Here is a 17,936-nt window from a genome sequence, read left to right as displayed (position 1 = left end):
GCATTAATTAAATAATAGTTATTGTGATATCCCAACAAAGTTCATGATATCCATGTTCCAACATGGAACAAACTTCTTCATCTTCACCTGCGACTAGCAACGCTATAAAAGGGGCTGAGCAAAAGCGGTAACATAGCCAAACAACGGTTTGCTAGGAAGGGTGAAAAAGGTTAGAGGCTGACATGGCAATCTGGGAGGCTTGAAGAGCAAGTGGTAGGTAGCGCAGCATAGCAATAGAGCGAACAACTAGCAAGCAAAGATAGAAGTGATATCGAGGGTAATGGTCATCTTGCCTGAAATCCTGCTAGGAAGAAGAACGAGTCCATGAAGAAGTACGAATCCTCACAACCGCAACGTAAGCGGAACTATCAAGGAGAAGCACAACCGGAAAGAAGCAAACATCATGGTAAACAACCATCATATAAACACGGCATGGTGCACAATCAAGTATGATGCATGTCCGGTTTAAATAGGCATGGCATAGCATGGCAAAGTGCAACAAACAATACTACCAATTAAGTGGAGCTCAATATGCAACGAGTTGCATATGGATGAAACACCACATTCATTTATTTAGTTCGCTCTTGTTTATGTAACCAACAACATTAAATGTTATTAAACATGACAAGGGGTGAAGCATATGAAAACTACCTATCTAGGCAAGTTTAAATGAGGCCGGAACAACAAACAACAATTCCAAAAAAAATCCCCATATGCATATTTTGAATTAGCTATTGTTCTGCCCTCAAACATATTTTAATGTTGTTAAACAGTAAAACAAAGTACACCATGTTAAACTAGGCATTTTTTCCACTCCATTTACATATAAAGTTTATTTAATTCGGAGCTACGGTTATTTAGTTATGAAATAAATCATTTTAGCATGGCATTTAAGCAAATTAATGCAAACATCAATTTAAACATTTTAAACATAGATGAAAGTTACATATTATGAAACTAGATGAAATTCTAAGCATTTTTCATATATGAATTATCTACATATGATGCAGGGTTTGTGAGTTATTAAATGCATGAACATGAGGGCTTTTCTGCAAAACAGGCGCTCTCTGGATAATTAGACAAATTCGCAGCAGCGGAAAAAAACACTACGGGCCGAATCTGGGCGGACTAGGCGCTCACCAGAGGGGCTGAGCCCACGCGATGGAGAGGAAGGCCGGCAGGGAGCGCTGGGCCGAAGGCGTGGCTGCGGTCCACGTAGGCGAAGGAAGGGCGTGGTCAACGCAGCGAGGCGGTCGTCGCTCGATGCGGCTTGGCTGCTGGTCGTCTCCTTCACCAGGAGACAGAACGAAGGCGCGGCGGCAGGGCAAAGCAGAGGCCGACGCGGGACTTGGCGAGGAACCCGACAAGGCGGACGAGGCGCAGGGCGGCGGTCGGCTCGGAGCTGAGGGTGCAGCCTCGGTCGTCGGCTGGACTTGGCGAGGCGGAGGTCGAGGCAGAGGCGCGGGAGAGCAGAGGGGTCTGCGTGCGGTGGCGCGGCGAAGCAGAGCCTTCGCGGGCGCGTGCTGGGACTTGGCGGCGAGGCGACGGCTTCAGGCGATGTAGGCAGGGGAACTTGATGTTGAGGTCGTCCTCCTGGAGCGAAGCAGAGGAGGCGAGGTCGCAGGGAAGGCCGACGGCATGGGACTCGCGACGGCGGCGGGGAACTTGGCGGCAGCAGCAGGTCCAGGAGGGGTCGCCGGGGCTCTTGGTGGCATCGGTCCAAGGCGCTAGTGTGCTCGCAAGACGGGGCGGCGCGAGGCTTCAAGGGCTCCTGGTGGTGCATCGAAGGAGGCGGGGAGGCAAAACCGAGGTCGACCCTTCCATACTCGACAGCGGCGAGGCACGTCGAGGTTGACCATGGTAGCGATGTTCCTGCGGGTCTCCATGGAGAAGACAGAGAGCAAGTGAGAGAGGGAACCAGATGGAACGGGAGAAGGAGAAGCAACGAGGGGTGCGGGGTCCGGCCTGATGGAGGTGGTCGCCGACGGTGACGCGGGTGCAGCTCCGGCGAGGTTGCTGCAGGGCCAGAGGAGCTGAGGAGGCCGGTGCCTCGCGAGCTGCTCGGAGTGAAGAGGTGGGCGTTGGGAGATGCGGTTGGATGGATGGATCGATGGAATTCGGTGGGGATTGGCCGGCGTTGAAATCCAGGTGGCTGCGGGATGCATCCCGAGAGAGTGGCCGCGGGGAGGAGGATTGGATGGGACATGGGTCCTTAATTTTAGGGTTTGTCTAGATTTAGACTAGGAGTCTCTTATATAAGGAAAGAGGGGGAGTTTAGGGTAGATCCGGACCCTCCGATCAAAATCGGGCGGTTGAGAAAAATAGACTAGGTGAGTTCAATAAATAAATCGATGATATTTAGGGGATGTTTGAAGATGATCCGGACCTGTTGGTCATGACCATGCGGGTCGGGTTCAGGAAGCATTCAGACGCGCACGCGAGGGGGTTTGAGAGAGGTCGAGAAAGACAAGAGGGGCTGACAAAAGGTCAACGGAGACAGCGAGAAGCGACACTGTGAACGACTACGAGTTTTTATGAAAACATGCGGATGCAATATGCATGATGACATGATGAAATGCAACAACAACAAAATAAAACACACGGCGAACACGAAATATATGTTAGTCTTCTGGAGCATCGGTCTCGGGGCGTCACACACACACACACACACATATATATATATATATATATATATGAAAATTTACCAGTAAACTCTTAAATGCCTCCGAACGTAATATTTATATCAAATAATTTAGGAATGCACTACCACGCGACGCACCGCACGCGACACACATCACCCCTGCCATCAGCAGGATTATAGCCACACATGCGACCATGAGGAGGAGACGGTATCGGATCTAAGTTGCACGCTTAACCGTGTTGGAGCACGTTCGCTCATTACAATTGCCGAAATTTTATAAACATTAGATTTTTGTTTTTAACATTCCTCTTCCTAGCAACTATAGCCAACTGATTGTGTTCATCGAAGCACCAGTATTACTTTTGAAAAGATTGCCAATAGCTCCTCAATGTGATTCTATCAAACCATGATACACTGTTTCATTTTTATTTTTCACTATTAGTTGCACAATTTCTGTATGACATGATAAACACACTGCAAATTGTAATGCATCAGATGTTAAACAGTGCAAGGTATGCATCATGTATATGGAAATAAATAATATAATTAGCAATATACTTATAGAAATATAGCCATTTAGAGATGAATAAGTTATTAATATGGCATACCTCGGATCAATCGGACCGCTAGCCTCGATCGATGAGGAACCAATGTGGAATGACGGAGGAAGGCGCTTCCACGATGTGCGTGTCCGGCGCTTAAAAGACGGAGTTCACCGGAGTGTGTACTGCGGCGGCCTGACGGCAGTTCGTCCAGCGCTTCAGACACGCATCCACTGGAGCCGGGGATTAGGGTTCGTCATGGCTCACGATCTGAAGGAAACTAGCGACCGTAAATTCCCTCGAACGTGGTGGACTCGTGGGCTACCTATGTCTTAGTGATGTATGAGATGATGTTGGCCTGTTGGCTGTGGCGTGCATGGCCCATGCATGCGTGTGTGGCGGGCCCCTTGGATGTTGGGGCCCCGGGCCGCCCCTCCCTAGGGCCGGCTGGACTCGGGACCCGACAATAATTGAGAAAGGATTTTATTTTTGGGATTTTTAGGAAATATTTTCGGGATAAATAAAAGAATTTAAAGGGCCATCCTGGATCCCTAAAAGAGACTATTCGGGCCATCATCCCCCCCCCCCCCCCCACACACACACACCCACCCCCGGGCCGCGATCGTCTTCCTCGATTCAACGAGAGGTTAACTGAATCCCCTGTAATCGATCCCTTCGTCTTTACCAAATTCGTTTCCTTTCAGGCTAATCGTCCTCGTTTTCTGCAGTTGGAAGCGGGATAGTTCTTGGGCCACCGGAAGCGTCGCACGCATGTGAGTAATCCGATCCAATCGATTATATTCCCGTATTATCTCGCTGATCTGTAGGGCAGGCTTCACGGTAGGCTGAGCAGGTCGCTGCATTGTAGTGGGTGGGGATCCATGTGCTGCTGATCGTGTGATTCTGTTACCGTGCTCGAATTAAACATTAATTCTAGGGCATTTAGATTTGCGAATGTCTGCCTATGTTCAATCTGTTATGGGGAACGATGCGTGTTACGATTTTGTTGCAATTCAACCGCTGATGGATGCTGAGGAGTCCGTGCTCAGGAGCAGCAGTTCATATGGCCTGCCTTATTGTCAGGATCTGAAAGATAAGGCATGGATCAATCAAACGAGGTGTTGAGGTCCATTGCCGCTTGTTTAGCCAGGGCCGGTTCTGACATGTTGGGGGCCTTGGGCAAGACATCGATGAGGGTACAAGATATTTTTTTAATTTCGAAATAAATGTTCTTGTCTTGTGGGGAACGATGCACAACTTTTGGAATCCGGAGAATTTCGCAAAAAATAGTACAAGAGAAAATGCACATTACAGCAAAACCTGATGATACGCCAGCTCAAATGAATCATTCTTTTTCAGTGGGACTACAAAATACTCCCTCCGTCTCAAAATAAGTGTCTTGACCTTAATACAACTTTGTACTAACTTTAGTTAGTACAAAGTTGAGACAGTTATTTTGGGACGGAGGGAGTATCATTTAGTTGCAACAAATAGGCACATAATGTACGAAGCTATAGCATCCTCTTCAATAACAGAAGTTTAGGCGTTTTTCTCACTTGATGTATCATAGACGTAGTTAAGATGCAAGTTGGTTATTGGCTGGTTCTAATGTCTGCGACCTTCCTCATTCCGCCTAAGTTATGTGAGCCACTATAAGTATATAACCCACCTTGATAGATGAATCGACGTTAAACATTTTCATTTTGTATCTTTGCTGGGGGAGGTTGACACGGCGTGCAGGCCAGGTTTTTTTGGGAGCAGAAGACAGTAGGCAGGGCCCCCACTGTGGCTCTGATTTTCATTACAAATATGGAACTGTACAAACGGAAGTAGAGAGGGTTAGAAGGAGTTATTACAGAGAAAAATAAATAAATTACAATGAATCTAACGAGGTGTTCGTGCCTTCTTTCAAGTTAGGTTTTGCTCTCTTCATAATGATGTAGAAATGCTCTTTGAAATTGGATATCCAGTGGATAAGATTCTTGGTTTTATTGTCAAATAATATGATACTTTTTCTGTGTTTCCATAAGCTCCTTGAGTGTTTCGTTGAAGCATATGATTCTCATTCTTTGCTTAGCTTCAATGATCATGCCATGAAGACTGAGTTCCATGTCCTAGGTTTAACTAGAAGTTCTGGCTAAAGTCATCACTGAAGAATAACTACATCAAGTTTTCATTCTCCCCCTGTTCACATAAAAGATAAAACACAACTTTCATCCTCAATATAGAAGTTTTTCTTGGTTAGCATTTCTTTGGTGTTGAGCATGTTCTGTATGAGCAGCCAGAAGATAAACTTCTGTTTTGACAAGCAGCATGATTACCATATCCGTTTGAATGGTGCATAGGCAGGGGGAGGATTGCCAATAAGCTCAATAAATGTTCTCTTAGTTGAATATTTAGTGCCATTCCATACAAACTTCCACTCATCTATGTCCTCAGTAGCATCCAGATTAATAAGTAACTCTTGGCATTGGTGCACAGCAATACTAGACATGGGCAGGGAGGACATATCATGGAAATCTACAGAGAGATATTCCATGGCCTTCTGAACAGATATGTCTTTGTGCTTGGCAAATGAGTGGATACATGGATACAATAGATATAGTTTGGTATCCATTCATCATACCAGAAAAGAGTAGTAATACCATTCTTAACATTTATATCAGTCATCTGTTTGCAGTGATAATGCTTGTTCCTATTGCGGTGAACCAAAGTCCAAGACTTTTCTTGTTCATAATCTCTTTTCCAAAATCCAATTTCGACCACCATATTCCCAAAGATGGAAATGGCACGTAAATATACTGCAATGTAGAGCTTTTTCTTGACAATAAAGTATCCCACTGCCTTGGAACAAACCGAGAAACGGTAGATCCAGGGAGTGGGCAATGGAGTGGGGATCTCCATAGGGATCCATTAATGTAGATACCTAGATCAGTCTTCAATGGAGAATTCATGGGTGGAGGTGGTGCAGACCAGCTAGGAACTGTAGTTTGCGGTCCAATATATGAGATTATATTGCTGTTGAGTTTTGTTGAGATGTCTATATTTAAAGAAGTTCCTGGTAATTTCACTTTGGAATGTGTAGTGCTTTTATTGAACTGGGAGGTACTCACCTCCAGCCTCTCCCTCTATGGCACTGGCGGCTGGGTTATGGTTTGTGACTTATGCTCACGATCAGACTCGAGCAGCTCCTCCTCTCTTTTAGGTCTGCACATGGGTGGTAGATAGCTATCAACCTTCCCCCTCAAGATGGGTGGTAGATAGCTATCAACCCCATCTTGTCACATGCCAAGTTACAGTCCTTGGTTCCCAGTCCCTTTGTCAAGCAATTTGCAACCTGCTATCCAGAGCTGACATGAGTAAGGTTGATGATCCCATCATCAAGTTTCTCCTTAATGAAGAAGCAATTAATTTCCACATGTTTTGTCATGTCATGTTGAACTGGGTTATTGGCAATGCTTATGGCTGACTGATTGTCACACCATACACTTGAGGGCCCCTTCCTCAGAAGTTTCAACTCGCACTGTAGGTTCTTCACCCAGAGCATCTCACTCAACCCTTGAGATAATGCTCTATACTCAGCTTCTGCTGTTGATCTAGACACAACTATCTGTTTCTTGCTTCTCCATGACACCAAATTTCCTACCATAAACATAGAATAGCCTGAAGTTGATCTTCTATCATCTTGACAACTTGTCCAATCAGAATCACTATAGCCATCCACCTCAAGATGTCCACTCTTCACAAACACAACCTTTTTCTTGGAGTGCCATTCAACCATCTTCGGATTCTGTGTACTGATGAAGATGCCCATTCCTTGGTTCACCCATGTATCTGCTCACCACACACATGACAAAAGCAATGTCAGGCTTGGTATGACACAAGTACAATAAGCTCCCGACCTGATAATCTACCTTTTCACTAGTTCATCTTGATTGTGCTGTCACTTGATGATTTTGTTTAATCAGAGTAGGGGATGCACGACATCTCATCATGCCCATGTCACTCAAGAGATCCAAGGTGTATTTTTGTGGTACACAGATATTCCCTTGTCTGTCCAGGCCACTTATGCCAAGGAAGTAGTTTAGGTTGACCAATTCCTTTAACTCAAACTCCTTGCTCAGACATCCCTTCAGTTTACCTATTTCCTCCTTATCTTTCCAGTGACGATAATATCATCCACATAAACTGCAGGAATGGTGATGTTCCGATCAGAGTGTCTGTAGAACACCGTGTGGTCACTGTTACATTGACCATACCCCATACCATAGACAGCATGTCTAAATCATTGTTTTTAAGGCGTCCCTAAGGTGTCGCTTAGGCGACGCTTAGGCGTCAGGGCGCCCCTGGTCACAAGGCGTTGGCCTTGCCTTATGTGCATGTCTAAGGCGTCCGCCTTAGTCCATAGGGCGTCCAAGGCGTCCACCTAGGAGCCATTCTGCCTGCCTTAAGCAAATGAAGACACCTCAGGCAGGGCTGGGAGTTCAGGCAGGAAACAGAACTCTGGGCGGAAAGTAAAGGGCGGGAAACAAAGTCTGGGTGCCAACAGTTACTGGCAGGAGGGGAGAGGGCTCAAACCAGTTTCAGTTTCCCCCCACCCCCACCTTTGGCTGCTGGAGCTGAGCTTCTCCCCCCTCTCCGGCAGATCCTCCTCCCCCTCCTCTCCTGCAATTCCTCCTCCCCCTCCTCTCCTGCAACTTCTCCCCTCTTCTCCGGCAGATCTTCCTCTCCAGGACAGCAGCAGCAGCAAGCAACCAGCAGTCCAGCAGGAATGGCAAGGTGTATATACCTACTTGACTAACAAATTCTACTCTATTCTGCTGCTTAGAACCCTCTGGCGTCGCCTTGCCTTATGCCTTAGCGCTTAGGCGGTGAGGCGCTGGGGCCTGCCTTGCCTTACCGCCTTAAAAATAAAAACAATGGTCTAAATCTATCAGTCCATACCAGGATTTCTTTAGCCTGCATACATTCCCCATGGTCTCTGAAGTACCAAAACTTGGTGGCATCTCCATTTACACTTCTTCCTGCTGCTCATCGTGCAAGAAGGCATTCTTGACATCTAATTGACACATCACTTCCTTGTTGCTCCCCCTGCACTTGTGGATGCCATGGTGAGTACACCAGGGGATTCTTCTGCCACCGATCCTAAACAGGAAGCTCGAGAGTACCAATCTGAATTGTACCCACTGTCGGCTGGCAAGACCTGAACCTGCACATCATCATCAGTGAGCGTACCAACCGGAATTATACCCACTATTGGATGGACCTTAACCTGCACATCATCATTAGTTTTAGTGCCCACAAAATCACCCTGAGTATGAGACAAAACCCTCTCCCCCTCTTCAAACAACAAACTCAGATCTGTCAGCTCACATAGAATGGCTTAGACTCCCTGAAGGTGACATCCACACGGACAAATCTGCGTTTCTCAGAGGGACACCGACATTTATACCCCTGCTGACTAGAAGAATAGCCTAGAAATACACGCTTCACTGTCCGCGGATCTAGCTTCCCAACGAAAGGCCGGTGATCTCAAACAAAACAGGTACCCCCAAACAACTTTGGGGGAACAACAAACTTAGTTTTTCCAAACAGCAACTCACATGGAGATTTCATGCCTAGTATCCTTGAATGTGTCCGGTTGATCAGGTATGTGGCTGTCATAATTGCTTTCACTCCACAAGAACTTGGACACATTCATCATTACATCAACGACCGAGCAACCTCAAGAATATGTCGATTCTTCCTTTCCGCCACTCCATTGTGAGGAGGGGAGCGGTGTCTGGACATGAAGTTTGATGAAGAATACCTTGGTCAGACAAGAAGGCCCCAAAGGTGTTGTTCACATACTCTGTGCCATTGCCAGTCCTGATGACCCGCACCCACACCTGCACCTGAAGCTGATACTTCACAAAGGCATGGAAATTTTGAAAACGACTAAACACCTCAGCCTTGTGACGCATCAAACAAATCCAAGTCATACGAGAATAGCAGTCGATAAAGGTAACGAAATATTTCATTCCATTCATTGACACCACCGGGGAAGTCCATATATCCGAATGAATAAGCATAAAAGGAGATATGCTCCTAAGCCCCTTACTCACATGTGATGCTCTTGTGTGTTTCGCATATTCGCAAGCATCACATGTCAACTTGCCCTTGCCTATTCGACACATAAGTGACATAACATATGGAAATATTCTACTCATCTTATTGAAAGGTACATGCCCCATCCTACAGTGATGGATCATCGCCTGCTTCTCCTTTTCCTCCATGGTCGCAGCACACACCAAGTCTAGCTGCATCCCCTGGCCCACATACCAGAGCCCCCTGCGTTTAGTGGCAGTCCCAACTATCTGTCTCGTCTATCGCTCCTGAATCAAGCAACAGAACTTGTCAAAAGTCCACGACAGTCTATTTGACCAATTAGATCACTCAAAGAGACCAAATTGACAGGAAACGCTGGCACATGTAAAACATCGGACAGAGAAATGGTCAAAGTGCACTTTACCGTACCAACCCCTTCGACAGGTTGTTTGTACTATCGTCAGTTTGAATAGAGCCCTTGTGAGTAGGAGGAAGCTTATTGCAGGACTCAACACACTGCATTTACCCGCAACATGCTTAGGTGGACCAGAGTCCAGCACCCACTCCGGATCAGTTTATGAGCACCAATTGTGGCCTTTTCAGTGTCACCTTCATTTGTAAAAGGGCCGAACTGGTCCTCTCCTCCTCGATGACCTCCGCCGCTTTGACATCCCTAATGAAGGTTGTCGTGTTTACCATGCAAGCCACCTTTGCCCGTGCAACATCAATGGACGCCTCGGCGGAGGCCAGACGTGCACGCAGCACAGCTTCCTCCTTGATGGTGGCGAGCAGGGCATCCTCCGAGTCTCTGCTTGCCAAGGCAAGCAGCCCCCAACATCTGCACCCAGCTACATTTCCACCTCCTCTGAGCACTTCATCTCCTACGTGCCTTCCTCTGCGTCACATGAGTCTGGCCACACCGAATCCATGACCCTGGTCTCCTCCGCCAAGTCGTTTGAACATATCCATGGCCTCACCACCTGCCAAACATATCCACGGCCTCACCACCTGCCATCATCCTCCCAGGCAGCCACACGCAGCAGCTAACCTCCCTTTCTCCCCTCTGGCGAGCAGCCACACGCAGCAGCAATCATTCCAGCAGAAGCAGCAGCAATCCAGCTCTCAGCAGTTCCAGCTGCCTCCTCTTCCCTTTCCAATCAGCAGCAGCAGCAGCACAGCCACACAGCACCAGCAGACACAACAGCAGCACAAGCAGTAGCAGCTCCTCCCTCTCCACGCAGCAGCAGCAGCAGCAAACTCAGTAGTAGCGCACCCAGCAGCTTCCTCTTTTTCCTCCCGTGCAGCAACTCCAGCAGCCGCACCTCCTCTTCTTCCTCTCGCTCAGCAACAGCAGCAGCTTGCTTCCCTCCGAACACAGCAATCCCTCGCAGCAGTTGCCTCTCCGTCTCTTGCACGCGCCCGCAGCTCACGCACGGCCAGTGCACGTATGAGCTGCCGCCGCTGCAGCAGCCTGGAATCGCCTCGCCACCTCCAGGACTCTCCGTCGCTGGCCTCTGATACCATATTGAACTGGGAAGAACTCACCTCCAGCCTCTCCCTCTACTGCACTGGCGGGTGGGTTGTGGCTTTTGACTTACGCTCACTCTCAGACTCGAGCAGCTCCTCTCTCTTCTAGGTCTCCACATGGGCTGGGCCTTATGGGCCAAGTGGAGATGGGCCAGGCTCATACCGGTTCAACAGCTTTGAATTGTTCTGTGTTTAAAGCATTGCTATTTGTGCAAGTTATGATTTACAAGTCGTTTTGTTCTTAATATATGATGCCGTATTGTATTTCAGGGCAGATGAGGAGGTATCTGACCCAAAGGCACTCCTAGAGGATCGTACGAAGGCTAAGTGTGTCTACCAGTGGTATGAATATCAGGTAATATGCTGTTCGATTTGTTGTGTACGCACACAAATGTGGTTATGTCTCCTAGTGTGTTCCATTAAATAAAATTGTGTACTGTTGCAACCATGTATTAGACTAGAGTGCATATCAGTTGCTCCCAGGAGTCATGTGCTCCCGTGCGATTGAGGCACCTGTATTGAATGGCCATGGTCGGAGCGCAGTAAATTTGCACAAAACAGCCCAGGAGTCCCGTAATTACGTGCAGATCCAGGGACCCCGACCATGACCAACGGCCCAGGTTCCTGGGGAGCACTGGAGCATGTGATTCCCGGGAGCACCTGATATTTAGCAATTGGCCAAGGTCAAGGCTGTACCTAGTGTCTACAGTTTAAATACCAAACAGTTATTCAGCAACTGTTTGGGGTGTTCCTTGTTTATAATTGAACTTCACAATCAAGAACTTCATATTGGCTATCTAATTGTCAGTTGATCTGAGTATTTATGAGAAGTTTTTCTTCACTGCTGTAGACTATTCGTTTCCTGAATACCTTTTGTTTTGTTACCACTGGAACATGATCTTATGTCACCTATGCTATGCACAGAAATGCGTTAAGAGAATTGAAGGTGACGAGACCGGGCAGAAGCACTGTACTGGCCAGTACTTCGATTACTGGAAATGCATTGACAAGCATGTGAGTGCTCTCTTCCTGGTTGTACTCAAATTTATGGGTGCCTTGCTGATCGAAGAAGCCAAACTGTTCCTGTGTTCTTTTGTTCCTTGCAGCTCTTTGACTGATCTAACTTGCTTGTGCTTGTTACTTCTATCCTACAGGTTGCTGAGAAGCTCTTTGATAGCTTAAAATGACAAGGAAATTGTTCTCTCTAGCTACTTTTCACTCAACAGTGGTAATAAATAGTATCACTTGCACGCCTTATTGACAATTCAGGTCTTTATCATCATATATGTAAAAGAAGGTTTTGCCTGTCGGGTAACACGACAGTTTTTCTGCGGCCACTTTACGTTTTGTTGTTGTCAGAGGCGTTGCTGGCTCACGATATAATTTTGTTGTGAATTGAGATATTCCCAGGACTGAGTGAGGACTAAATGCTGCCATTTTTTCCTATTGCTTTTTTGGTGCAATTTTTTTATGTGCATAAAACTATCTGGATTTGTGAATTACACCCTCTGTTCATAAATACAAGATGTTTTGGCAGTTCAATTTAAACTACCAAAACGTCTTATATTTAGGAACAGAGGTAGTAGATGGAAACTGAATGGCCAATCTCCACTGCTTCTAGCCGCGCCAGTAGTAACAGCTTGATCATCAGTAGAATAATCTGAAGATGCGATTTATTTGGAGGAAATTGCATAGACCACAACTATAGAGGTCAGTTTTGCAGACTATCTATTCTACGGGTTGAGAACACCACCTATTGGTATAATCAGTTGCAGGTAACTGCAATCCATTGTTTAGCTCGGTTATCATGATTTCTGACAGGTGGGTCCTGCTTGTAAGATCATATGTGGCAAAAGGAAAAACTGGCCACATTACAAATTTCTATTCATTTTCAAATGTTTGGTTTTAAATCATTTTTAAATCAAATAAATCATACGTGTACCTAGTATTGATCTATAAAATGTCAGCTCATTTGGACCATAGGTTTTGGAGTTAATGGCTTTTTTACTTGGCTTATTCAACTTTTTGGTTCAAGATTCAGGAATTTTAAAAAAGTACAAAACTTACAAGCAGGATAGGAATCATGTGAACCGAGCTAAATGACGTAGAGCTATCCGCAACGGAGCCGGCTCCTCTGACATATACAAGCAAAGGCAGAGAAGCACAGTGCTCCTCTGTGTAGAAAAAAGAAGGCAAGTCAGAGAGGTGGTGCTGGCACTGTAGATAATGTGCAGTAGATGATTAGTGTGGGTAATTACTGTAGTTAACCACTGTGCCACCTTGCTTTTAGTACTGCTGTGGCAAAGCAAAGTCGCACGGGGGCTCGCCAACGACGGGGGCCAACAGCAACAACTGCTGTGGTTGCAGAGGACCGGCGGGGGTGCGCAAAATGTGCCAGGGTGCGTGGGGTGGAGCAACGACGTGAGGGTGTGGGTGTGGATGTGCAAGGCGGGGACGACTGGCTGCTGCTCGCCGGTGTCGATGGTGACGAGCAAGGCAACGACCTTGGTGGATGCAGAGATGCAGCGGGGGTGCAGAATAGGCTTGCGGTGGCCGTGGTGGGATGTGTGTGATATGCAGGAAGGGCGTGAGCGCGTGGAGCTGCGGTTAGAGCATCTCCAGCCGCGCCCCCAACAGGCCCCCCGCGACTTTTTCGGCGCCGACGCAAAAAAAAAGGCCCAGTCGCGTCCCCAGGACGACGAAAAGCGCCGGTTCGGCTCTTTTTTCCGCCTGGCGGCCGCAGGCCGAATCCGGCGCGCTGGGGGGCGCTTGGGGGCTCCGGCGCAAGGGAAAAGCGCGGCTGGCCCACGCCGTCAGGTGAGGAAGTCAAAGATTTTCTTCCCCGACTCGCCTCCCACCCCCCGCGCTCTCGGCCGCCACTAGGTATATCCCGGCGCCGCCCCGCCGTCCTTCACCGGTAGATAGCCATTCCCTGCCGGAAAAATAGCAGAGGTTCGCCGCGGCAGCCCCTCCGACACCAGCTGGGCGTTTCGGGCCGCCGTTTCCGGCCGCGGAGGGGCAGTTTAACGGCGGGTGCACGCCCACCGCGCGCAAGGTGTTCGGCGATTTGCCTGCCTCGGCGATGGACTCGGATGACGAGGAATTTTCTGTGATGAAATATGTGATAAAAAAATATTTATGTTGATAATTGAACGCCGAACCACGGCGAACCACGCCGAATATGGGCCTATTCTCGCCCATATGGGCCTTCAAAAGTGGGCCAAAATCGGCGACTGGGGGCGAGCTGGGGTCGACGACTGGGCGCAAAACCGCCCCCAGCGCCGAACGAATCGCCGGCTCGCCCCAGGGGGCGATTTTTATGCGTCCTGGGGGGGCCAACGGCTGGAGATGCTCTTACGTGTGCGTGCATGTGCGCGCAAAGAAACTGAGGAGGCAGAGCCACCTCATCGGACTTGCCTTCCGACGTGCTCGGGAAGCAAGGGCCGGCCATGTCAATGAACGGCACGGAGCTGCTGCTCCTTGGATGGAGCATACAGGGCGATGGTTCGTGATGCGTGTGTGTGAGCACACGTGTACACAAGCGGGGCGAGCTCCAGGAACTCGTCCATGGCGGACATGGCGTCAGCTTGCTCGGGAAGAGGACTACGGCAATGAAATGAATCAGAGAGGGGATGGGGGGAGCGGCTGCTCACCGAGGGGGTGCTGCTGAAGTTGTACGAGGTTGACGGAGATCGGAGATGGCGGGAGGATGCACTGACCAGTGCAATCCCTGAAGTAGCAGGAAGCAGGGGAGGAAGGGAACGACGGGGAGGTAGCCGGACTTGGCGATCCTTGGGTGTGGCTCGACGTCAGAATGGATCCGGGGCAGCGTGGCGGTGTTCGGGGACGCAGAAGGGAGGCCGGTGAAGGACTAGGCCAGTGACGAGCTCGTGCCCGCAGCTGCCATGACTCTTGGAGGCATGGAAGCAGGTGCGTGGGTGCCCCCTTACATGTGGCGGTGGCGCGGAGGGGAAAGAAGGGAGGAGGAGGAACCATAGGGCGGAGGCTGCGGGATTTATAGGAGGGGACGCGGCTCGGTTGGCTGCCTCGGTGGCCATGTGTGCTCCTCCTCTGCTTTTACTGTGAGGGGGAGGTGGCCTGAGGAGGAAGAAAAAGGATCAAAGGGAGAGGCTGGCAGGTGGGGTCGAAGGGTACCATGGTGGAGAATTACCAGAGGAGAGGGAAAGAGTCCAACGGTTGGGCTTGAATAGGAGGAGGAGGCCCAAGTACGCTGCTGGGAGGCCCCTTCCCTTTTCTTTCTTTTGTTAAAATTTGAATTCCCAGGTTCAGAAAAGGAAAAGGCCAGGGGTTTAGGTGATGAATTAAGAATAAGTAAGAATTAATTTGGAACCTTGGATTTATGTAGGATTTGAATGAACTGCTCTGGCATTTTTAGAAGGCAGAAAAATAATTAGAGTTTGAATTATTCTCAAACTTCAATCATTTTTGAACCTGACCAAAACAACTTCAAATGGGATGAAATCTGACAGAGAGGGTGTAGGCAAGAGGCAAGATTTATAGGGAAAGAATGAACATTAAAGGAGAAGGGAGAAATGGCACTTGCAAAATAAAAGAAAGGAGAAGGAAGGGAGAGGTGATGATGCATGGGCATGGTTTGAGAGAGAGATGACAAGGAATGATGCTCACACACATCATAACAACAACACACCACATAAGGATGAATGAAATGCACATGGCAACAACATGATGATTACCACAAGGTATATGATTAGCATGCAAAATGACAAGAGGCAATGCAATATGACAATGATGGGCATGATAATGCAATATAACCGAATGAGATGAGCATGGTGCAAGAAGCAAAGATATGACAAGGAACTCAACATGATCATGGCATCAACATAGAGGAATAAAATATGCAAAATAATTATGATAATGCAACAAACAAAATAAACACACGATAACAACGAAAAGAAAAGGAAGGCATCTGGAGCATCGGTCTCGGGGCGTTACACCCGGCCCTAAAGCGAGAGATGGTGGTGCACGAGGAGGGCGAGATCATGCCAACGGAATAGGACCTGACGATGGAGGTCTCTATGGACCTCACCTTGCTCCACTGCCCCTTGTGCCTCCACCCCCTGAAGCCTCCAGTGTAGGAGGTTCGAATACACCTCGTCCGTTCGGCTGATCGAGCAAGGTGCAGGCTTCTTGATTGATGTGTTGTTCGATTGATTTGTGAAGTGCAAGCGAGGGAACATGGCCTATACGGACTGCCGCGGAGAGCGCCCTGGGAACCAGCGGCAGTGCCAGAAGTGCGAGCACGCCGACGGCATCGACGTGCGCAATACGGCGATGGACGCCGTCCTCTCCTCGGTGAGGGTGGAGTGCTCGCACGAAGGTTGTGGGCTCTATGTCACTTATCACAAGCTCGCCGATCACCAGAGCGTGTGTCCGCTCGCGCCCTGCAAATGCCCCGTGCCCGTCTGCGGCTACGAGGGCCCACCGCTGGCGCTCCCCCACCACATCAGCACCGTGCATTCCATGCCCGTGCACAGGATCTAGTACAACAAGGTGCTCCAGCTACAAGTGTTGGTGTCGGAGCCGCGGCGCTTGCTATTCGCGGAGGAGGACCACACATTTTTCATGGTCGGAGGCGTGCTTGACATCGGCGCGCCTATCACCGTGTCGGTCGTCTGCATCAGAGCAGGGGCGTCCCCACCACCGCACTACACGGCCAAGGTGTGGGCGAACGAACCGCCGGGCGAGCCCAAAGGCAAGGCCGACGCCGTCAAGGTGGAAATCGAGGTGACAAGTAGCATGGAGCTCGATGCCGTCGTGGTGCGGGAGCTGACCTTCTTCACAGTGTGGCCCAAGTTGCTGGCCGGGGCTGGGTTGTCGAGGACGGTGTCCCTCCACATGCAGGTTGACAAGCTCACCTCCTAAATGATTCTACAATGCCTTCTATTTATCTTAGTAATATGCTAATATGGGGGTTAGCTCGGTCTACTTTAGCTTAAGAGATGGTGGGTTTTGGTGGCAATGGAGAACAATTAAAGCAATTTCCAAAAGTCGAAGGGATATTTTATGTCTGTTGGATATAAAGATCCTTTGGGTAAGGAGTATAAGCTGCTTATATGCTTGTTTGTTGAGGAAGTGTTGCATACTTCTGTAAGTTGACGCAACACATCAAATAAGTATTAGTACTAGTAGTACTCACCTGACTACGCACCAGGCAGACCAAGCTCGTGTCGAGTTGGTGTCGTGTGTGTCCCACGCATTAACCAAAACATCGCGCCTCTAGTTGAGGCTCCGCGTTTTAAACTTCTGAATCTCAAGGCCAAGGAGCAATGTGAACCTATGATAGAGCCAATCGGATGGTTGAGAACACTACAACTCGTAGCTACAGATGCGTGGGTGAGAGAGACGAGTCTGTGCGTGCACCTGTTCTCTTCATGTACAACGTACTAAACACAGTGTATGTGGGTGGCATCGACCTAGATAGCTAGAGATGGTGCGTGCGAGAAGTCTTGAGAGACTAGGTGTGTGCATGGGAAAGAGGGACAGAGATGACATGTGTCGATGTAATGCGTGTGAAAAAGAGACTAGTCAATAGCTCGCCACGAGGCTATTCCTGGCGAACGCCCCAATAGCCGTAATATATGTATCAGACGGTGCCGGTTATTGCACGTACACAATAGTAGGAAAAAAAGTGCCGTGGCATATTAAAAAACTGCCACACCACGCCCCTCCCCTACCCATGAAGCTGCCACTCGAGCGTTCGCAACTTCCATGGTCTGCTCCTATGTGATCTTCATTTTTTAAAGGGATCTACAATAAAAGGCCAGCTTTTGGCACGCGGTAGGCAAGGGAGCTTGGTCTGTCGGTTTGCTACTGCTCACATGCGGCCGAACATAAGTGATGTACCAACCCGATGCGCGTCAGTTCGGTGAGCGGCGGACCGGACATACCGTTTGTTCATGCTAAGCGGTGGACCGACCGTGTGTTGGTGCTGCTGCTTACATGTGGTCGCACGTGTCGATGATGCACCAAGCCGATGCGCGTCCCTTCGGTGAGCGGCGAGCCGCACCGACCGCTTGTTGGGGCGAAGCTAGCGTGACGGGTTGTAAGTTTACTGCCTAAGTTATTTTTTAAAGGGTAACACTTGCTTTGCCTCCTTA

At 48.7% G+C, this 17,936-nt stretch overlaps 1 protein-coding gene across 1 annotated transcript; it reads left to right on the top strand.

Annotated features, from left to right (window-relative positions):
* The first annotated feature begins 3,734 nt into the window (after positions 1-3,734).
* LOC123144563 (cytochrome b-c1 complex subunit 6) lies at positions 3,735-12,243 on the top strand. The gene is made up of 5 exons (XM_044563776.1): positions 3,735-3,829; positions 3,912-3,956; positions 11,068-11,152; positions 11,722-11,811; positions 11,952-12,243. Coding segments are annotated over exons 2-5 (210 nt in total). The 5' UTR covers positions 3,735-3,829; positions 3,912-3,954; the 3' UTR covers positions 11,985-12,243.
* Positions 12,244-17,936: the final 5,693 nt, after the last annotated feature.

Source organism: Triticum aestivum, chromosome 6D (assembly GCF_018294505.1).
Source record: "Triticum aestivum cultivar Chinese Spring chromosome 6D, IWGSC CS RefSeq v2.1, whole genome shotgun sequence".
Taxonomy (NCBI): domain Eukaryota; kingdom Viridiplantae; phylum Streptophyta; class Magnoliopsida; order Poales; family Poaceae; genus Triticum; species Triticum aestivum.
Note: the sequence above shows the minus strand (reverse complement) of the source record. Positions and strands in the feature narration are given on the sequence as shown.